This window comes from Thamnophis elegans, chromosome 5, assembly GCF_009769535.1.
Source record: "Thamnophis elegans isolate rThaEle1 chromosome 5, rThaEle1.pri, whole genome shotgun sequence".
In the NCBI taxonomy this organism is placed as follows: domain Eukaryota; kingdom Metazoa; phylum Chordata; class Lepidosauria; order Squamata; family Colubridae; genus Thamnophis; species Thamnophis elegans.
In genome coordinates this window covers 36,604,438-36,621,609 of record NC_045545.1, presented here as the reverse complement: position 1 = coordinate 36,621,609, position 17,172 = coordinate 36,604,438, and the positions used below count along the sequence as shown (strand labels likewise).

The window sequence follows — 17,172 nt, the reverse complement described above, 5'->3', positions numbered from 1 at the left end:
CATGGAAAGCTACAAAGATACAATGGCTATTATGCCATTAAAGTAATGTTATGCAGGAAGAAGCAAAAGACAAGGAGAAAGGCAGAAAATTGCATCTACTAAAAGCAACAGATGTTCCAATAGCTATGGTATGCACATAATATTAACCATATAAGGTCTAAAGTTATTTCAGAGAGAATCTGGGGTTGGACTGAGAACTGGGGGTGGAGGAGGAATGGGAAGAGGGAAACAATAATGGAAAGAGACCTTACCTATTCTGAAAATTACTGTTTAAAGAATCTGTATGTGAAAAATCTCTTTTTCTGAAATCAAATGTCCTAGTGGAGTCTCTTGTCTTAGCAGACTCTTCCTTTGACAAAGAAGTCTCATCCTAAGAAATAAAGAATTAAAAAATATTAATTTTATCTGATAGTAAAAACATATTAATTACTTTTTAAAAAGTATTTAAGTTATTTTTAAGTTTACTCTTTCCCCCAGCAATATAGGGAGTAACATTGACTTTTATAGGATTTATTTAAGACTAATAATATATGTGGACATTAAAATCTACATCCTATATTTTTAATAATTAGAAGCTATTTATTATTCTATATCAGACGTCTACAAAGACAACTTTTCCCTAGATGCCAAACTAGAAGTGAAAGGCACTTGTGAATAATTCATAGAAAATGAACTATTTCTATTTAGTCCTAATCAAAAAGCTGAAAAAAGTAGAATCCCTCACTGTGTGCCTCATTATCAATTTCTTGACAACCTCCCCTTCCACAGAAAACAAGATTCTTCCCAAGTTACTATAACAAAGAAATATTGAGAGGATAAGGTTGCACAAATCTCAGCAATGGAATTATCTTCACCTTTCCAAATATGAATGGCTTCCAGTTCCTAAGGTGGATATACTTTAAGCCTCCTATTTATAGCTTCTGTATGAATTGAAGAGGAGGAGGAGGAGGAGGAGGAGGAGGAGGAGGAGGAGGAGGAGGATTATTTTGTAGCTGACAACAGAGGAATACCCAGCTGCCTAAGAATGAGATTCACCCACCAATTCTAAACATGCCACTATGCTGGTATTTGGACAAACTAAATTTGTAATAGATACATTTCTTTTTTCTTTAAATGTGCTTCCTTTTTCTCTAAATCTTGGCACAAAGCAAGAGAGAGCTCCATCCCCTGAATTATTTACCCATACCAATGAACAAATTGTATATTTACATAGTAATTTAAACTGAATTAGAAGACAGAACTACATTCTTTATTCTCCTATTGCCCTTCTATTCCATGTAATACTGAATGGTGCTTTGGAAAGAGGAAGATATTTCCTGAAAAATTGTTTCATCCGGCCTTTTCTTAGAAGTTATAGGTATGCTCTTAGCATCCAGAGAGCGGAAACTGTAATGCCTGAAGGAACTAGCAAGCTGAATAGTGAACCTCTGTTTGCTATAGCTGAAAGCTTGGCAATTACATGAAATGGTTAATAAACCTTGTTGCTTAAAACCTGAGGAAGGAACAGAGATGCCAATTGATTTTCAGACTTACAAATGTTAGCTTTTGCCTTGCACTGTGCGTTCTTAAAATATTTTTCACTCGTTTATGAATCTCATCCCCATTTATTGGTGTGCTCCAACCTGTGTAATACCTAAAATTCAAAAATAAACATAACGAGTTATGACACTTTATATGAAGATTTTAAATTATAAGCATGGATTAACATATTGAGTACAACACATTATTTTTACTTTTATAAATAGATATGAAAGATAAAGCTATAAATAGCTATTTGTTATCATGGCCAAATATTATTTTTAGAAAGAAAGAAAGAGGTTATGTCTCTTAGTATCAATTGGAGAGGATTACAAACAGGAGAGTGCAATTGCACTTTATAAATGCACATATTTGGCCATTGTAGAAAGAGAACACTGGACAGTTTTAATTTTGGTAATATGTAGCATATAGTCAATATAATATTTTACAGCTGCAAAGCATACCACAGATGGTTACACTCACTTCCATCTTTGCCACTATAGTATCAGAACAGTATCAGGTAACAATGAAAATAAGTTAGTTAATATAGCAAAAGAGCAGAGATGATCCAAAAAGGGAAAGCAGGAGGATCCAAGAAAATTCAGACCAGTTATATACAAGTGTTTAGAAAAGAATACTATCATTAACAGTTGTCATCTTGGATTTGTCAATAATAAACTGTGTCAGCTTATCTTATCCTTTTTTATGATAAAGTACCTAGTTAGTTAGACCAGGAAATGTTGTGGAGCTATTGTTATTTGACCTCGAAAAAGCATCCAATATAGAGGATTATTGTATCTTAGTGTCAAGGCCAGATCAGGAAACAGACTCCACATGATCTACTGAAATTCTTCACTGATGCAGAGTATATTAACAATATCTTGAAAACTTGACAGAATTTCTCTCTGCCTTTATATGAAAGAGAATCAAGATAGGGCAATCTTGAGTTTCTTTTTCACCCCTCTTCCTTTCCAGGGCTAAGTGGCTGTATATCTAACAGCTGTTGAATTCCTTCTTTGAGGCTATCTGTAGTCTCCTCTGGACTTGTGGCCAAAATAGATAAATGCAAGTTACTAAGGTTTAGTGGATTTTTAACTGGCTCAGTTGCATTCAAAAAGTGCTTGAAATTTATTTTCCATTTTTTCAGGAAAGGTGTATTGATGAGGTTTCCCAAGAGCAATCCCCAGCCATTCAGCTTTACAGATCACATAGAAGATGGAATTAAACTAAACTGGTGTTTATTAACCCTGTAATGATATTAGTGGGATTGATCAACACCTTACGATAATACGGTCAATAGTTCAAATTTAGTTTGACTGGTTGATATTCAATGGTGACAAATATAAGCACCTACAGAAAGATCAAAGTCGATTCAGGATTGGGAAGCTCTGGTTTTTTTTAAAACCAAAGACAGAAAAAGGATGAGGGGATTAATTTTTTAAAAAAGGAAATGCAAATTGAATATTAGGCAACATTTCCTGACGTTAAAAACTGGTTAGCAGTGAAATAAATCTGCTAAGACTAGTGTGGATCCGGATGGTTTAGAGGACTCCTGCGATAAAGTTTAACCAGATGACTTACAATATCCCTTCCACTTTATACATGTTGCAATTCTATGATATGCACATGACTTAATCACACTTAATTTTGTAATATATGATACAAAAATCCTTTTCTATAAAATGTTTATTTTTTTCTGAAATGACAGAAAAATCCACTAGTGTGCGCTATAGCTTAAGAAATGTTTACTGATCACTTTGTATTAATCTTCCGAACGAAAACAAGTATTACTTGGTATTATTTAAGATAACTTTCCTTTAAATGAATATATTTACTTATAATATTAATGAAAATATTTATATCAGTGATAATGAAATTTTTATATAGAGCTCTGCTCTGCTAATCTCAGTTACTTTGTAAATACATGATTTTAGAAATTAGAAAAACCAGGCAACCCTTCAAATCATTATGGTAGCATGTATACCATGCACAAGATACCATAGAAAAAACCTGTAGGTTATAAAAACTCAAAGACTATAGGAATCATTTTCTAAAGCTTATATTTAAACTGTATTTTTAAAATTATAAATAAAAATATTCCCATCATGCAAAGACTCTAACAACAGTTGATTATCACTGCCTAGATCTTAGAAACAGGATTATGAGAACACTATTTTCTTCTAGTGCTGCTGGAATATATTATTTTTCTGACTTTACTTTCACAAAACAAAACTCTAGAACTATTTTTTCTGTCATGGTTTCAAACATTTTATATCTGTTTAAATTGTTATTGACTCCTATACCTTATTTAAACATTTTGTATGTATTCCTCATTCAGTGATTGCTACGTTTTAGCAGTTATGGTGGTGATGGAAAGCTGAAGATAATAAAATTGTGATCTTTTCAATCACTGCTTGATTTAACAAATTGCCAATCCTAATTGGGTTGCTAAACAAGGACTGTATATAGGACATCATCACCTGGAATAAGCCAGATCAATAGAAGACTGATCATAATTTATTTTAAAGTTGCTCTATTGATAGAAATCAACAATATGATTGCATCTGATAACATACTGTAGCTCAAGCACTTATTCTTTTTGTAGGAAAGTTTTTTTTAAAAAAAGATGCAGATTTAAATGCATACTTTGTACAAAAACTGGAAAAAAATCAAGAAAACTTATGTGCCTACTTAACTCTTCCATATTTATAAATAGAAGATGGGAAATTATGTAACACAGTTTTATGCCTGTTTACTCATATGTAAATTCCACTTCATTTCAATGAATTTCATTCCCAAGTCAGTACTACTATTATATACGTAGGCACAAAGCAGAGAATTTCAAACAAATGCCTGCTTGCTTATTAGCACAAAACATGATATATTTTATTTTATATTAGCAAAATTATCACAAATATATTCTGCAAAACACTGTGGCTCTTTATTAACTCCTTTCCCCTTCCAAAAAAACCTCACAAATTCAACCATACATTTATCAGTTTCAAATGCAAAAGATTTGTGCTGAGAAGAGAAAGGAAGTGCACATACAAGGACAAACTACCATAAAGGAGGGGGGGGGGATCAATATAATACAGGAACACATGCACATCTACAGTGCAAGCAACTATTGTGGAGTCTTGTGAAAAGAAATTTATGGCTAAAAAGAAATTGCTCTACAACTGAAGTAGCTAAAATGAATTTCTGAGAACTCAACAGTGAAAAAAGCTTGAATTTAACGCATTAAGACAGCAATGCTATACACAATTGTAAGTTCCACTGAACTCAGCAAGGTTCACATTTCTGCACCCAAAAAAGTCTTAACTTAATGTAAAGGTGCTAACAAAAAGCAGCTGGGGGTTATGGGAGTTCACCTTGTGTAGTTGAACTATATGTTGAGAAATGATCTATGAATTAGTCTAAAGCACAGCTGAAATTATTAATGTATTATGTATAAATATATATGTAACAAAACTAATGTCAAATCATTTTTATATTAAAAAACCGTCATTTTCTGCTGAAGATAGGCCTGACTTACATGTAACCCTTTTAGTGAGAAAACATAAGTGAAAAAAGATTTTTTTATAGGTGCCTCTAGCAGGAGAAGCAAGCCATTTTCTTATGCTCAAGAGCAGTTTTTCTTTGCCACTGTGAGGGAAAGATTGCCTTGTCCATTTTTTCTCTCTTTTAAGTGAGTAAGTTGGCAGGTGGAGAATAAAGGATTGTGTTTTCCCTAAAAATGTTCTCGTCTAATTGGCTACCTACTATGGCAACAACAGTTTACATTTAAAAAGAGCAACTTATAATGATCAATTATAATTATCAACCGTAGCAAGACTTATACTGGGAAGTCCTAAGTATTTTGAGCAGCAAGTCTTACCATCAGCTATTTATCCAGAAAATACCGATAAACAACAAGGTGAATGGCTAACTTCAATAAACTAAATGCAAGTGCCCCAAGATACTAGAGAATAAAGAAAATGAGATTACAGCTTAATTGTTCTATGCCTTACAACCACTTTTCAGTAGCAATCAATTGATCCACTATCTTCTAAAAGCCAGGCCATCACTTAACCCTTTGAGCTCCTTACCTTCACTAACCAGTAACAACTCATTTGATTTTTTAAAAATGATAAACAAGTACAAGTATATTTGGAAGCATGATATTAGTCCTTGTTTCTAAGGAAAAGATGTATGGTAACTTATATTTTTTCATTTATGTAAAAAATTATACTATATACATTTTCATAGATTGTATCTTCAGCTGTATCTTTGGAATTTCCTCCCCTCCCCTTTTCTTCCTCTTTTTAATTTCTTTGAATTGCCTTGGTGTGTGTGTGTGTAGTTGAAAATGTGCTTAATGTTTTGAGGTATTATATAAATGGAGGCTACCAGATTAAACAGTGATTTCAAATAAGGTAATTATGTCTTTTCGGATAAATATCTTGGAGTATTTTGAATATAAGTTGAGAGATTCTGATCCACATATTAAGAAATTAATTTCTCCAAAAATACTATAAAGATCTATTATTTTAACTTTTAATAGACAAAATCAAGTTCTGATGAACTATAACAGATACGTTGTAAAAGTCAAGAGTAACTGTGATGAGCTATACCTTTCTTAATCTATAGGCCAGCCTGGTAGTTTTGTCTATCAAGTAATGTTAACTAATACCGAGTAAGTTACTCCCCCAATTACTGTAATTAATAAATAAATACATGAATAAATAGAAATGAGTAGCATGGCTTTATAATATAGCTTTGTAGCTTCTTAGAATCCTCGGCAACTTTCTTTTTAAAACAACTAAGGGTTTTCACAAAAATATGGATGATTACCAACTTGAGCTCAGAAAGTCCACCTTATTGGGAGATACCCCTGAAGGAAGGTTACTATAGAAGATGTTTTCTTTAATTAATCTTTCTTGTAAATTTTTACACAAATGTAGCTACTGGGCAAGCTTCTGATCCCTTCCATCATCAGAGTAGAAAAATAACTAGGTAGTAGCAAGAGAGCAGGGCATTTGGAGCCAAGCCAGTTGCAAACTCTCTGAAAACTTTTCTCAGTTGATCTACCACTCCTACTTGTTGAGCTTCACCCGACTCTAGAAATGGATTCGCAATGAAGTGAAGGCTTCATTGTAAGGATGTGATTTCCACAAATGACAAGTGTTAATATCTTGCAGCCAGAATAAGGAGGTATAAAATGATACATTATTTTGTAAGGCTGAACAAACTTTGCATTTAAAAAAACAGCCCTTTCTCAAACCCTGAATAACAAGTTGGACATGACCTCCAATCCTTTAGAGAAGAAATGATCACTGACCTGAACACAAAAACATAAAAATAAAAGCAACAAAACTATGAAAAAGCAACTAAGAAAAAAAAGAATAAAAAAACTTTGAAAACCACATGGTTCTCAAGGCTCTGAACCTAAGAAAAGAAAGAAAAGATACTGGTAGATCACAAAGAGTAGAAAGGAATATTGAAGAATGGATTTGAAAGCCAAATAAATCTGAGTCTGCCCTTGTAGCCATGTGACAGTAATCTGTCAACACCAAGTTGCACAATGAAAGAAAATAAGAACACCCAATGTATCCAAACTCAAGCACAATTATTTATATACATTAAAACAAATGAATAAATAATATTGTAATATTAATTTTTAGTACCAATTTAGGGAAATGCAAAATAGAAAAAGGGTGAAGAAAATGTCAACATATGAATTTTCTCCTTACTCCCATCCATAAAGAATTACTCTAATTTTCAAATCCATCAGCAAAGACATTTCCAATTTCTCCTAAACTGGAAATAACTCATGAACTTAATTTCATGTCAGACAGTATGTGATTTGCAGTCTTCCTTGTCTCTCAGTCCATTTGGGATTAGAGGGAAAAATAGATATCTTATACATTATTGCTGGAAATACTCTATGCATTGTGTGAATGACCCAGGATATCAGAGTAGTTAAAAAGCAGTATTATCATAATTTGCTACAATACGGAAAATCTGGCACACTAAAAACAGATTGCAGAATTCATTTCTGATATCTGGATCATCCTAAAATATAATGAATTCATCCTGTGTTTACAAAAAATAGTTTGGTACTGCGTTAAGAGACAAATGAATCTTGAAATAACACTGAAATGAAACTTCAGTTTCTGCTATTTTAGTTTATCCCATGTGGACCAGGATAGCTCAGTACTTCGTAAGGTGGGGGCCCTCAAACTTTGTGCTCCATGATTCCTTAAGTAATACATGAATTTGTCTTATTCGTTTAAATGATAAATAAATTACTAGATTACTCTGTGTATAAGTCACCAGGTTGGTCAGTGCCATGTCCAAGTTCCAAGCTGTGTTTGGAAAACTTGATTGTCTCTTTTATTCTCCAACTGATTGTTTTGGTTTTCCTAGTAGCATGCCTTGTCCATGGTAGATTTTGGATTTCTGAGAACTTTCCAGTGTGCTGCTCTCCATTCTGCTTATCACCTCCTCTGTTATCATCTTCTTTTTCCACCAACTGCCTTCTCCTTTCTCCCACCAATGGAACAGCATCCAAAGTAGTAGTGGGTTTCAGGTGGTACGCCCCAGTATGGGCATATTGGTGCTTACCTGGAGCATCGGGTACCATTCCAGTATGGTGCTCCGGAGGGCCCATCCGGCTGGCGGAGCTCCTTACCTGTATTTGAGCTCTTCAGCACTTCCACGCGCAGACTGCACAGCCCCTGTATGACGTTCCACTGATCAGCTGGAGCATCGCAGAGATGTCACAAGACATAAGGATGCATGTGTGCACTGCGCGTGTGTGCGTGCACGCTGCACAGGTTAATATGGTGGACACCGGGCCCTGTTGCAACCGTACCAGTTGCAATGGGATCCGGAACCCACCACTGATCCAAAGGCTGTTATTTCCATCATTTAAAGACTCTCGGCTATGAATTGTCTTTGACATCCCTGATGTTGTGAGATCTGCCATTGTAGAATAAAATCCATAAAACCCAAATTCTCTTTTAATTCTTTTCTGCCTCTATTGCTGTAATCATCAGAATTCAAGGCTCTTAGCTGCTGCTCCACTGATTGGTGGAGCAGAAAAAAAGAAGGTGGCAATTGGTGGGACTTGCAAGTGGAATGTATAGCAGCAGAATCAAGAGATCATGAAGCCTAGGTTTACTCCAGATAGAGGCTGCTACTGTGACAACCAAATAATCATTCAGAGAATACAGAAAGACAGCTGGCTTGTCCACGTAAAGTGGAAGTAATTTATCAAAGCTCTGGCTTTCCTCAGAAAGTTCTCCACACCTCCTACCCGCTTAATGTCCACCATCAAATTTGTTTGCAACAACAGAGCTGCAACCCATAATATGAGAACTCCTATCTTAAAGGGTATCAAATTGTAGAAGATTGAGGTATATATTTGAATAAAAGGCATTTGGACACGACAGTGGTTGACCTATACAGACTGTTATTATCAGGTGCTCCTTAGTCTAATAGTAGACATTGCTAATAAGGAATTTATCTATATTTTACTGATAAATTAATGCTGATTAAATACCAATGTTGATTTATGCACTGCTGTATTGGAATAATACTAGGTACAATTCAAACTTAACTTTTTACTGATTGCCATATCAGATTTTAAACAATGGCCAATATTCTTAAAAAGTAAGACCCCGATTAAAGCACAAACCAACTTAAACATTCAGTATAAACCTGGAGACAGCATGCTATTTTAAATTTTCCAAAAATATGTGTCATTACCTTTCTCTAAGAGATGAGCGATCTAACATAGGAGTTGAAAAAAATTTCGGCAATGATGCAGGTGCTGAATGCATTAACAGACGATTTGAATAAATCTGCCTACTGCTCATTTTTGTGAGGAAGTGCTTCTCATAGGCATCGGGAAAATAATCAAAATATTTCTCATGATGCGATCCAATAATCTGTTTAGAAACACACATACAAAATCCCAAATGATATTTGTAGAAGATATAATACATTTAATGTCTTGGTTAGATCTCATAGTTCACTGTTAACAATGTAACAAATACATTTCATCATATATTAGAATGACTGTGAAGGCAGAAATGAAAATTCAATCCTTTTCATTGCCAATGCTATTTTTTCTGTCAAGTCATGTAATTTGATATTACTATCACAGATTTTAAATTTCTGATATTTATGTGAGAGGTGTTAAATTTGTTTTATACAAAAATTTGAATATATTTCCTTGTTTTAGGCAACAGGAAATAAGTGGGCAAAAACTAGCAAGATGAATTTCACAAGGACAAACGTAACATATTACATTTGAGTAGAAAAAAATCAAAAACACCAAGTATGGGAAGGACTGAACTGGGCAACAGTATGTATAAAACAGATCTGCATTGGTCTGATATTTTGTCTAGTTTGAGGAACTGTGTTTCTAGACTGGCACTGCAAACTTGAGTACAGTCATAGAGTGTCAAGATCATAAAGAGCCTGGAAGAAATACTTGAAATGTGGTTGGAAGCTCTAAGTATGTTTCTCTCCAGGTGACATGAAAGAAACAATGGGTTTTAATTATTATGAAGTAGATTTTAATTGAGCATAAGGAAAATATTTGTAAAGATATGAAGCTACTGAATAATGAATTATTTCAGAAGAGAGTAGTGGTTTCTAAACAAAGACTTGAGTCCACCTGCTGGGAATGATAAAGTAAAGCAGGGATGTCGTCATGGTAGTGTCACATGACTATCGGAACTTTTTTGCCCCATTTAGCTAAACCAGGTGTGGGCGTGGCCAGCGCCTGACGCATCCGGCCTGCGAGCTAGGAGTTTGACAGCCCTGCAGTAATGCATTCTTCAGCTAAGTAGGGGGTTTGGCTATGATTTCCAAGTTCCAAATCTTACATTCTACTTTTTTTGATAGGTTTGAGTATATCAGATGTTCAATCAAGAAATAAAAAATGTCCTTTAATTTTGTGAAATTTTCATATCTTAACTCTAACATATAAATTACTCACTGACAATTGAATGACAATTTTGTTCAGGAAATAAAAAAGTAATGAGAGATTTAATTGTAGTTAAAAAAGTATTCTATTTCTGTACTCACTTTATTTTTGGGTTTGTAACTGCCAAGAAGGCTAGGATCTTAAAAAGAAAAAAAAGTTAATAAAATTAAAGCATTTTTATTTACAATGATAGTAGTATTAGAATATTCAGATATAAAATCATTTTTTAAAAATACACAAAGTACTTTGAAAAAGTACAATCATTTAAACCTTTAAATAATGACTGAGAACACTAGTTTGCTGGAATACCACAATGTTAATTGTAATAAAGCACTTAAACTAGTATTTAGATAAGAATTTATATTTGTGACATAATTATTCAAATCAATACAAGAGCCTCTGGCTCCAAGACAGTATCTCTGAAATATTTTTCTCAATAAAATCCCTCTTTTTGGACTTCTACTCTTAAAACAAGCAACCATCATAATGCACGCGCTTCAAGATGCTAGTCGTTACTTTTAAAGCCCTTCATGGTTTAGGACCTGGCAACCTGAGAGATCGCCTCCTGCCACTTACCTCCCAATGACCAACAAGATCGCACAGGTTGGGCCTCCTCCGGTGGCCGTCAGCCGGACAATGCCGGCTGGCGACTCCCCGGGGGAGGGCCTTCTCTGTTGCTGCGCCGGCCCTGTGGAACGATCTATCTGCAGAGATCCGGACCCTTACCATTCTCCTGGCCTTCCGTAAAGCCGTCAAGACCTGGCTGTTCCGGCAGGCCTGGGGCTGTTGATTGATATCCAGCCCCGTTTAGATGGAATGGGTGACATGAATTTTAATACCGTATTTTTATTTTTTATCTCTATTTTTTAAAATTAAATGTTTCTTGCCTGTTGTGAGCCGCCCAGAGTCCCTATGGGAGTGGGCGGCATACAAATTCTAATAAACTTGAAACTTGAAACATAGGGAGATTTCAGAGACTTCCTCCCATCCCACTAAGCTATAGTCAACTGAACATGCCTTCCCATTCCAACATCTGAGAGGAGGCTGCTCAAAATTGTGTTTTGATATGTATGTGATCCAGGTATGAGAACTGAAGAGGAACTAGGAATAGGCAAGGGGTGTACTCAGTTTCAGTAGGAGGAGAATCCAGAAAGAAGCACAATATATTTTTGCTTGCCTATTTCAATTCCTATTCCTAATCTTTCTTCAGCTCTCACATCTCCTGCATAGATTTCTTGCATGCTGCCAGGCAGGATCAGGAACAATACAGCTCTGCAATTATCAGGACTCAAATAAGGCAGCATTCTCAATTTGAATAATCAAAATTGTGGGAATGCAGTGGCACAGTGGCTTAATGACATGGGAACTGCCAGCCAGAAATGGTCTGCACTCCAGCGGTTCGAGCTCAGCTCCATGAGACAAGGTGAGTTCCCACTGCTCATTCCCTGGTTCATGCCCACCCAGCACTTCGGAAGCATGCAATATTGCAAGTAGATGAAAAACCTAGCTGTGTTCGTGAGTGCGGAGAGCCGGCGCTTCACCTGGCCAGACATGAGCCAACGCAACACAAGGCGAGGTGAAGTGAGCCCGGCAAAGTAGCTCAGAAGAGCCAGCAACCTGAGCACCACTAGTCAGCCAGTATAATGTAGTTCACTCCCTGGGGTGTACTAAGGATAAGCACATAAGTACTGAACAGAATGAACTGGCAATTTAGGCTGAGAGGTCTGTAGAGTTAGCATTTGTAGATTCTCTTGACATTGTATGCCATACCCTTAATAAATAGTCACAAGTGTAAATTATTCTACTACTGAAAACCAGGAACTTTGAGATAGTTAGATACAATTTTATTCCACCTAGCATTCCATTCAGGACACAGCTGAACACAGCTGAGATCAACTACAAGTAAGATCCTAGCATGTATTCTGTTATATGATGTATGAATGTGCATTTTGATATTCAGTTTTACCTTTCAATATTATGATTCTTAATTTTGTTGCTTTAGAAAGCTTATCTACAAGATTGGATTTTTTTCTTTTTGAATAATGCTTTTCTATATAGTGGTCAGCAGCTCTATTCCTCAACTGGAAGAAAGATTGATAAGTCATCCACTTTCTTTTCCATTTTTTTTAGCTAAAGATCTTCTTCCTTGCTAATATTTTTATTATCACTTTTCTGCATGCAAGGTCTCTTGAGGCATCCAAGTCCTGCCCTTATCTCACCTCCTGATTTCCAAAACAGTGTCTAGTTGCAGCCCATTCAGGAACTGTTACCCTTGAATTATATCATTTACAATAAGTTCCTCAGAAGTGGGTAGTCCCACAAGACATATCAGCATGAAAGCAATTCAGATCTAATTCTAATAATCAGAAGTAGCTTGATTATGTTTGTATCTATCCATCCATCCACCCATCCAACTCTTGAGCAAAATACCAGATCCTATAGAAGTAGAATGTAGCCAATAAGTTTTTTTTAAAATATAACCACAAAGCTTTTATTTAAGTGTATTGGTTTGTGATAATCTTTTAACGTTATTGAACACGGCACAATTGGCAAAGCAACTATTTCTATCTTACTTTATCAATTTTATACTATAACATATATGAACAAAATCAAATTATTTAAAGAAATTTAGTGCTTTTTCATATTCATGCTTTTTTCCATATTAGATATCACTGAAAAGCTGTGATTTACATTCTATCTCTTTTGTGATTATGCAAAGAACTGGGACATGTCTTCAATTGCACAGGCTTGGCCTTCTCCGGATTCCATCTGCCAGCAAATGTCGGCTGGCAACCCCCCGGGGGAGGGCCTTCTCTGTTGCTGCTCCGGCCCTCTGGAACAAGCTCCCTGTGGAGATCCGGACCCTTACCACCCTCCCGGCCTTCCGTAAAGCTACTAAGTCCTGGCTGTTCCAGCAGGCTGGGGACTGTTGAAGTATCCGGACCCACTTCAATTGTAAATGTTGCTGTATTTTTAAATTGTTGTATTGTCTTGTACTGTCTTATTTATCCCCTCTCCCTGTTTTATTGTAAGCCACCCGGAGTCCTTCGGGAGCGGGCGGCATACAAAACCAATAAAACGCTAAACTCTTCCTCTCTCCCATACCACTGCAACATGGAAAGAAATGTCAAACAGCTTCCACATCTCCAAAAATAATGGTGTGTGTGGGGGGGAGAGATTTTGGGTTATCTGTGCAGCTAAAATGGAAATGGCTTAGTATACATCAGAGTCTAAAACATTATACAGGATGTGGATAATGTAAAAAGGCTTGACTGTCAAACAGAACAGTCCATTTTTAGAAATTATTTTTTATCCTGAGGACTAACTATAATGAAATCATTCTCCCTTCTCAGACTCCTGAAGGTTTTACAACCAGAATCATATATTGATTGCTAAAAACTATGCATCCTAATAGCAACAGAAACAAACAAACAAAAATACTTCTAGGACACACAATAGTTTAACTGCAAAGTAGGCAAGTGAAGAGGCAAATGCTATAAGAAAACTCTATGCAAAAATATAGCTTTCCCTGAACAGATAACAGGAATTACTGGAAGCAATAGAAACACATAATCCATGAGATATGAATGGGAAACAAGAGGTAATATACTGATCGAACTTCCTAAAAGTAGTATAAGTTTATTTTGTAAGACTACAGAGCTATGTTTTTATATCAACTGGGTGACACAAGTCACAAAATTCCCACGGTAAGAAACTGAATGTAGTGACTTTTAAAATTTTTACTAAGAAATTGCTGCCAATTAAAGGGAATTGCATTAGTAGTTTTATAAAACACTTAAATTGCAGTATTTTGTAAAACATGTAATGTCAGTGAAAATGTAAGAAATCAAATACTTTGCTCCTGAACCAGAAATGTCAATGAAGGAGACAAAGCAAAAAAATAATTAAGGCCACTAAAATAGGTTTTAAATGCTAACAAAATACTTGCCATAGGGTGCTCCTTCTTTGTTATTGTCCTTAGAACGACACCAAGTATGAACATCAGGTGAGGGAGTCAACTCCTCAACCTAAAATTAAATAATTATTAAAACTACTTAATATAGGTAGTTCTCTTTTAATGATCATATTTGGATCCGGTAATTGCACCAATAAGCAAAGCTGTCACTAAGTGTCAGGAAGGGAGGGTATGTTAACAGCCGAGTCAGTTAAAGAATTTCTATTGGCATGGACTAGGAGGAGACTCTTCTCTGCTATTGTCTCCGCCCTATGGAACATCTTGCCCTCAGAGTGAATGCTCTTCTGGCCTTCCAGAAAAGCATCAAGACCTGGATGTGCCAACTGATAAAGGGAACCAAGAGTGGTATGGAATCTTGGGGTAGTTGGTAGCTTGAAGGCACTCACTCGGCCTTATTAACTTTGGTTTTTAACTGTCTTTTTATATAGTTTTATGGATTTTATCTGTAGGCTGCCCAGTCATTTAGATAGTGACATAGGCAGCATATAAATTTGATAAATAGATGTGAAAATCACATGACTGCAATGGTGCTTTCCAGCTGGAAAGAGACAAGGCTATCAGTTTTATATCTTTATGAAACCACACATTTGCCCATACTCTGTAATGCTCAAGAGTCTGCTTACTGTCTTATACACATCAAAACCAATGCAATCATGCTGCAACCTAAGGCTGGGAGCCATGAGTGCATTATGGCACTTATTTACAGTACTCTGTAAATATGGTGGTGGGGAATATCAAACAAAAGAGAGACTGCCTACAGAAATTGCTTGCTTCCCCCATCCCCCTTGTACTCACGATTGTGTCACATTGCAGCTAAACTATTACAATTTGTTCTACATGTGACTGCTCTTGAAAGCCACTGGAAAGCTTCAAGTATTGCAGGATACAATAGTTAGAGTAGTGGACTCATTTATTGGAACTTATATGCTATTCCAATCCAGAAAAACCTTGACTGGCAAATATTTCTTACTTTCAATAAAAACATTAAAATAAAATCGTTAGACAAAAAGTTGTCTAACACCATCAAAGAAAATTACTAAGAAAATTATGGCCACAAAAGGAGAATAAACATTCAGGCATGACCAAAAGTGGTGTTCCTAATTTATATGAGTTCCTCTTCCAGGCTCTCTTAAAAAGCCATGTTTTTAGTTTTCCCTAAACTCAGGCTGTGACCAGTCTAATCTTCAGAAGTAAGCTATTCTTTAGAAAAAAGACTGTAAGTGAGGAGGTTTGACTCCTCAGACAGTACCAAACAAAATAACTTTGGGTCTCAACTTCTACCTCCCCATTGCCACAAAAGAAACCACTGCAACATAGTGCCCCACTCCCATCTACTATAACCTATGCATAAGGATACCATGGACAATGTTACTGAAAGTTGCTGAAAGGTTTAGTAGGATATGTACCTTCCCACTTCTGACAAAGATCACCTAATATGGTGGCTGATGCAATTTTTTTTTCATATTTAATCCAGAATCCTAATGGATAAGGTTCCAAGTAATTTATTTAATTCAAGATTTTCTGAAGCTATATCTCAATCCCTACTCAACAACCTTCCCTAAAAAAGAAAGATTGGAAACAGAATAGCTAGGTTGAGCAATAAATTCTTGGGGAGGGGCACCATTCTACATTTTTCAAGATGTTTTTAACATGCTAGATGCTACAATGATCCAGCAGCCAATTCTTCAGCCTATATTTCCAACAGAGAACTGATAGATTCAAACTTACTATAATGGCATAGGTTTGGATTTAAACTTTTACTTAGTCCCAACACACTTATTTGTCTTTCTTACTCCACCAGAACTCTAGGAATCTCATCCTCAAATCAATTTTATTGACAACAATAAAGAAATGGCTTGCCACTGCTTTTGTTCAAGATGTTTTTCTAATATCTCACTCTAGCCTAAACCCCTAGAATTTCTGATGAGCTCCCACTCATGTACTAATTAGATCTGATCCTGCTTAATTTTTTTGAGGTCAGGTAAAGAACTTTTAACGTTACTTAATCTTTCCTTTAGACTAGGAAAGAACTAGTCACAAAAGAGTAAAATTAATTAAAAGCTTTCTAAAATGGGCAAGGGCAAGATTTGATCTATGCTTAAACTGTTACCATTAGAGGATACATACATGACGAATTACAAATGGAGGTCTATCTGTTTCTTTCCTAAAATCAAAAGGCCCTAGGTCCAAGTGAGCCAGGCGTTGACTGATTTGCAGAAGCTCACACATACGTCTTTTTGTATAAGGAGAAGGAGATCGAGAAAGAGATGCTATTGTGGGTTGCTCATAACTTTTGGTTGCTAAACAGGGCCTGTTTCTCTCAGATGAAGCTGTGTTCTTCTTTGAAGATTTGATCTGTCGGATTCCTTCTGTAGATGAATGAAACAGCCCATCTAAATTATCCTGAATTAAAGGAAGAAATTATTAAAACTAAAAAGCTTCAAAGTATTTGGTCTCACCATTGAACATATCATAATCAATAATTATCTTGCTAATTAATGATTAGCAAGATAATGAATAATTCTCAGTTCATATATTTTCCTTACATTTAGACCTCAAACAATCCTTCTCAAACAATTAAAAAAAGGGAAGACAAGGGGAAAAAAACCCAAGAGGCAATAATTTTATTAGGATAACTCTTTTTTACTACTATTACTAGACAGTTTCCAACTGTTTCGCAAACTTTAATCAGTTTAAT

General features: G+C 35.6%; 1 protein-coding gene across 1 annotated transcript in view; it reads right to left on the bottom strand.

The window, feature by feature from the left end:
• SPATA6 (spermatogenesis associated 6) overlaps nt 1–17,172 on the bottom strand; it is a 38,817-nt gene that overhangs the window by 7,916 nt on the left and 13,729 nt on the right. The window contains exons 8-13 of the mRNA XM_032217820.1: nt 16,602–16,877; nt 14,448–14,526; nt 10,600–10,637; nt 9,271–9,452; nt 1,534–1,633; nt 252–370 (exon numbers count right to left, since the gene is read on the bottom strand). Coding sequence (XP_032073711.1) covers nt 252–370; nt 1,534–1,633; nt 9,271–9,452; nt 10,600–10,637; nt 14,448–14,526; nt 16,602–16,877 — 794 coding nt within the window. The remainder of the gene's footprint in view (nt 1–251; nt 371–1,533; nt 1,634–9,270; nt 9,453–10,599; nt 10,638–14,447; nt 14,527–16,601; nt 16,878–17,172) is intronic.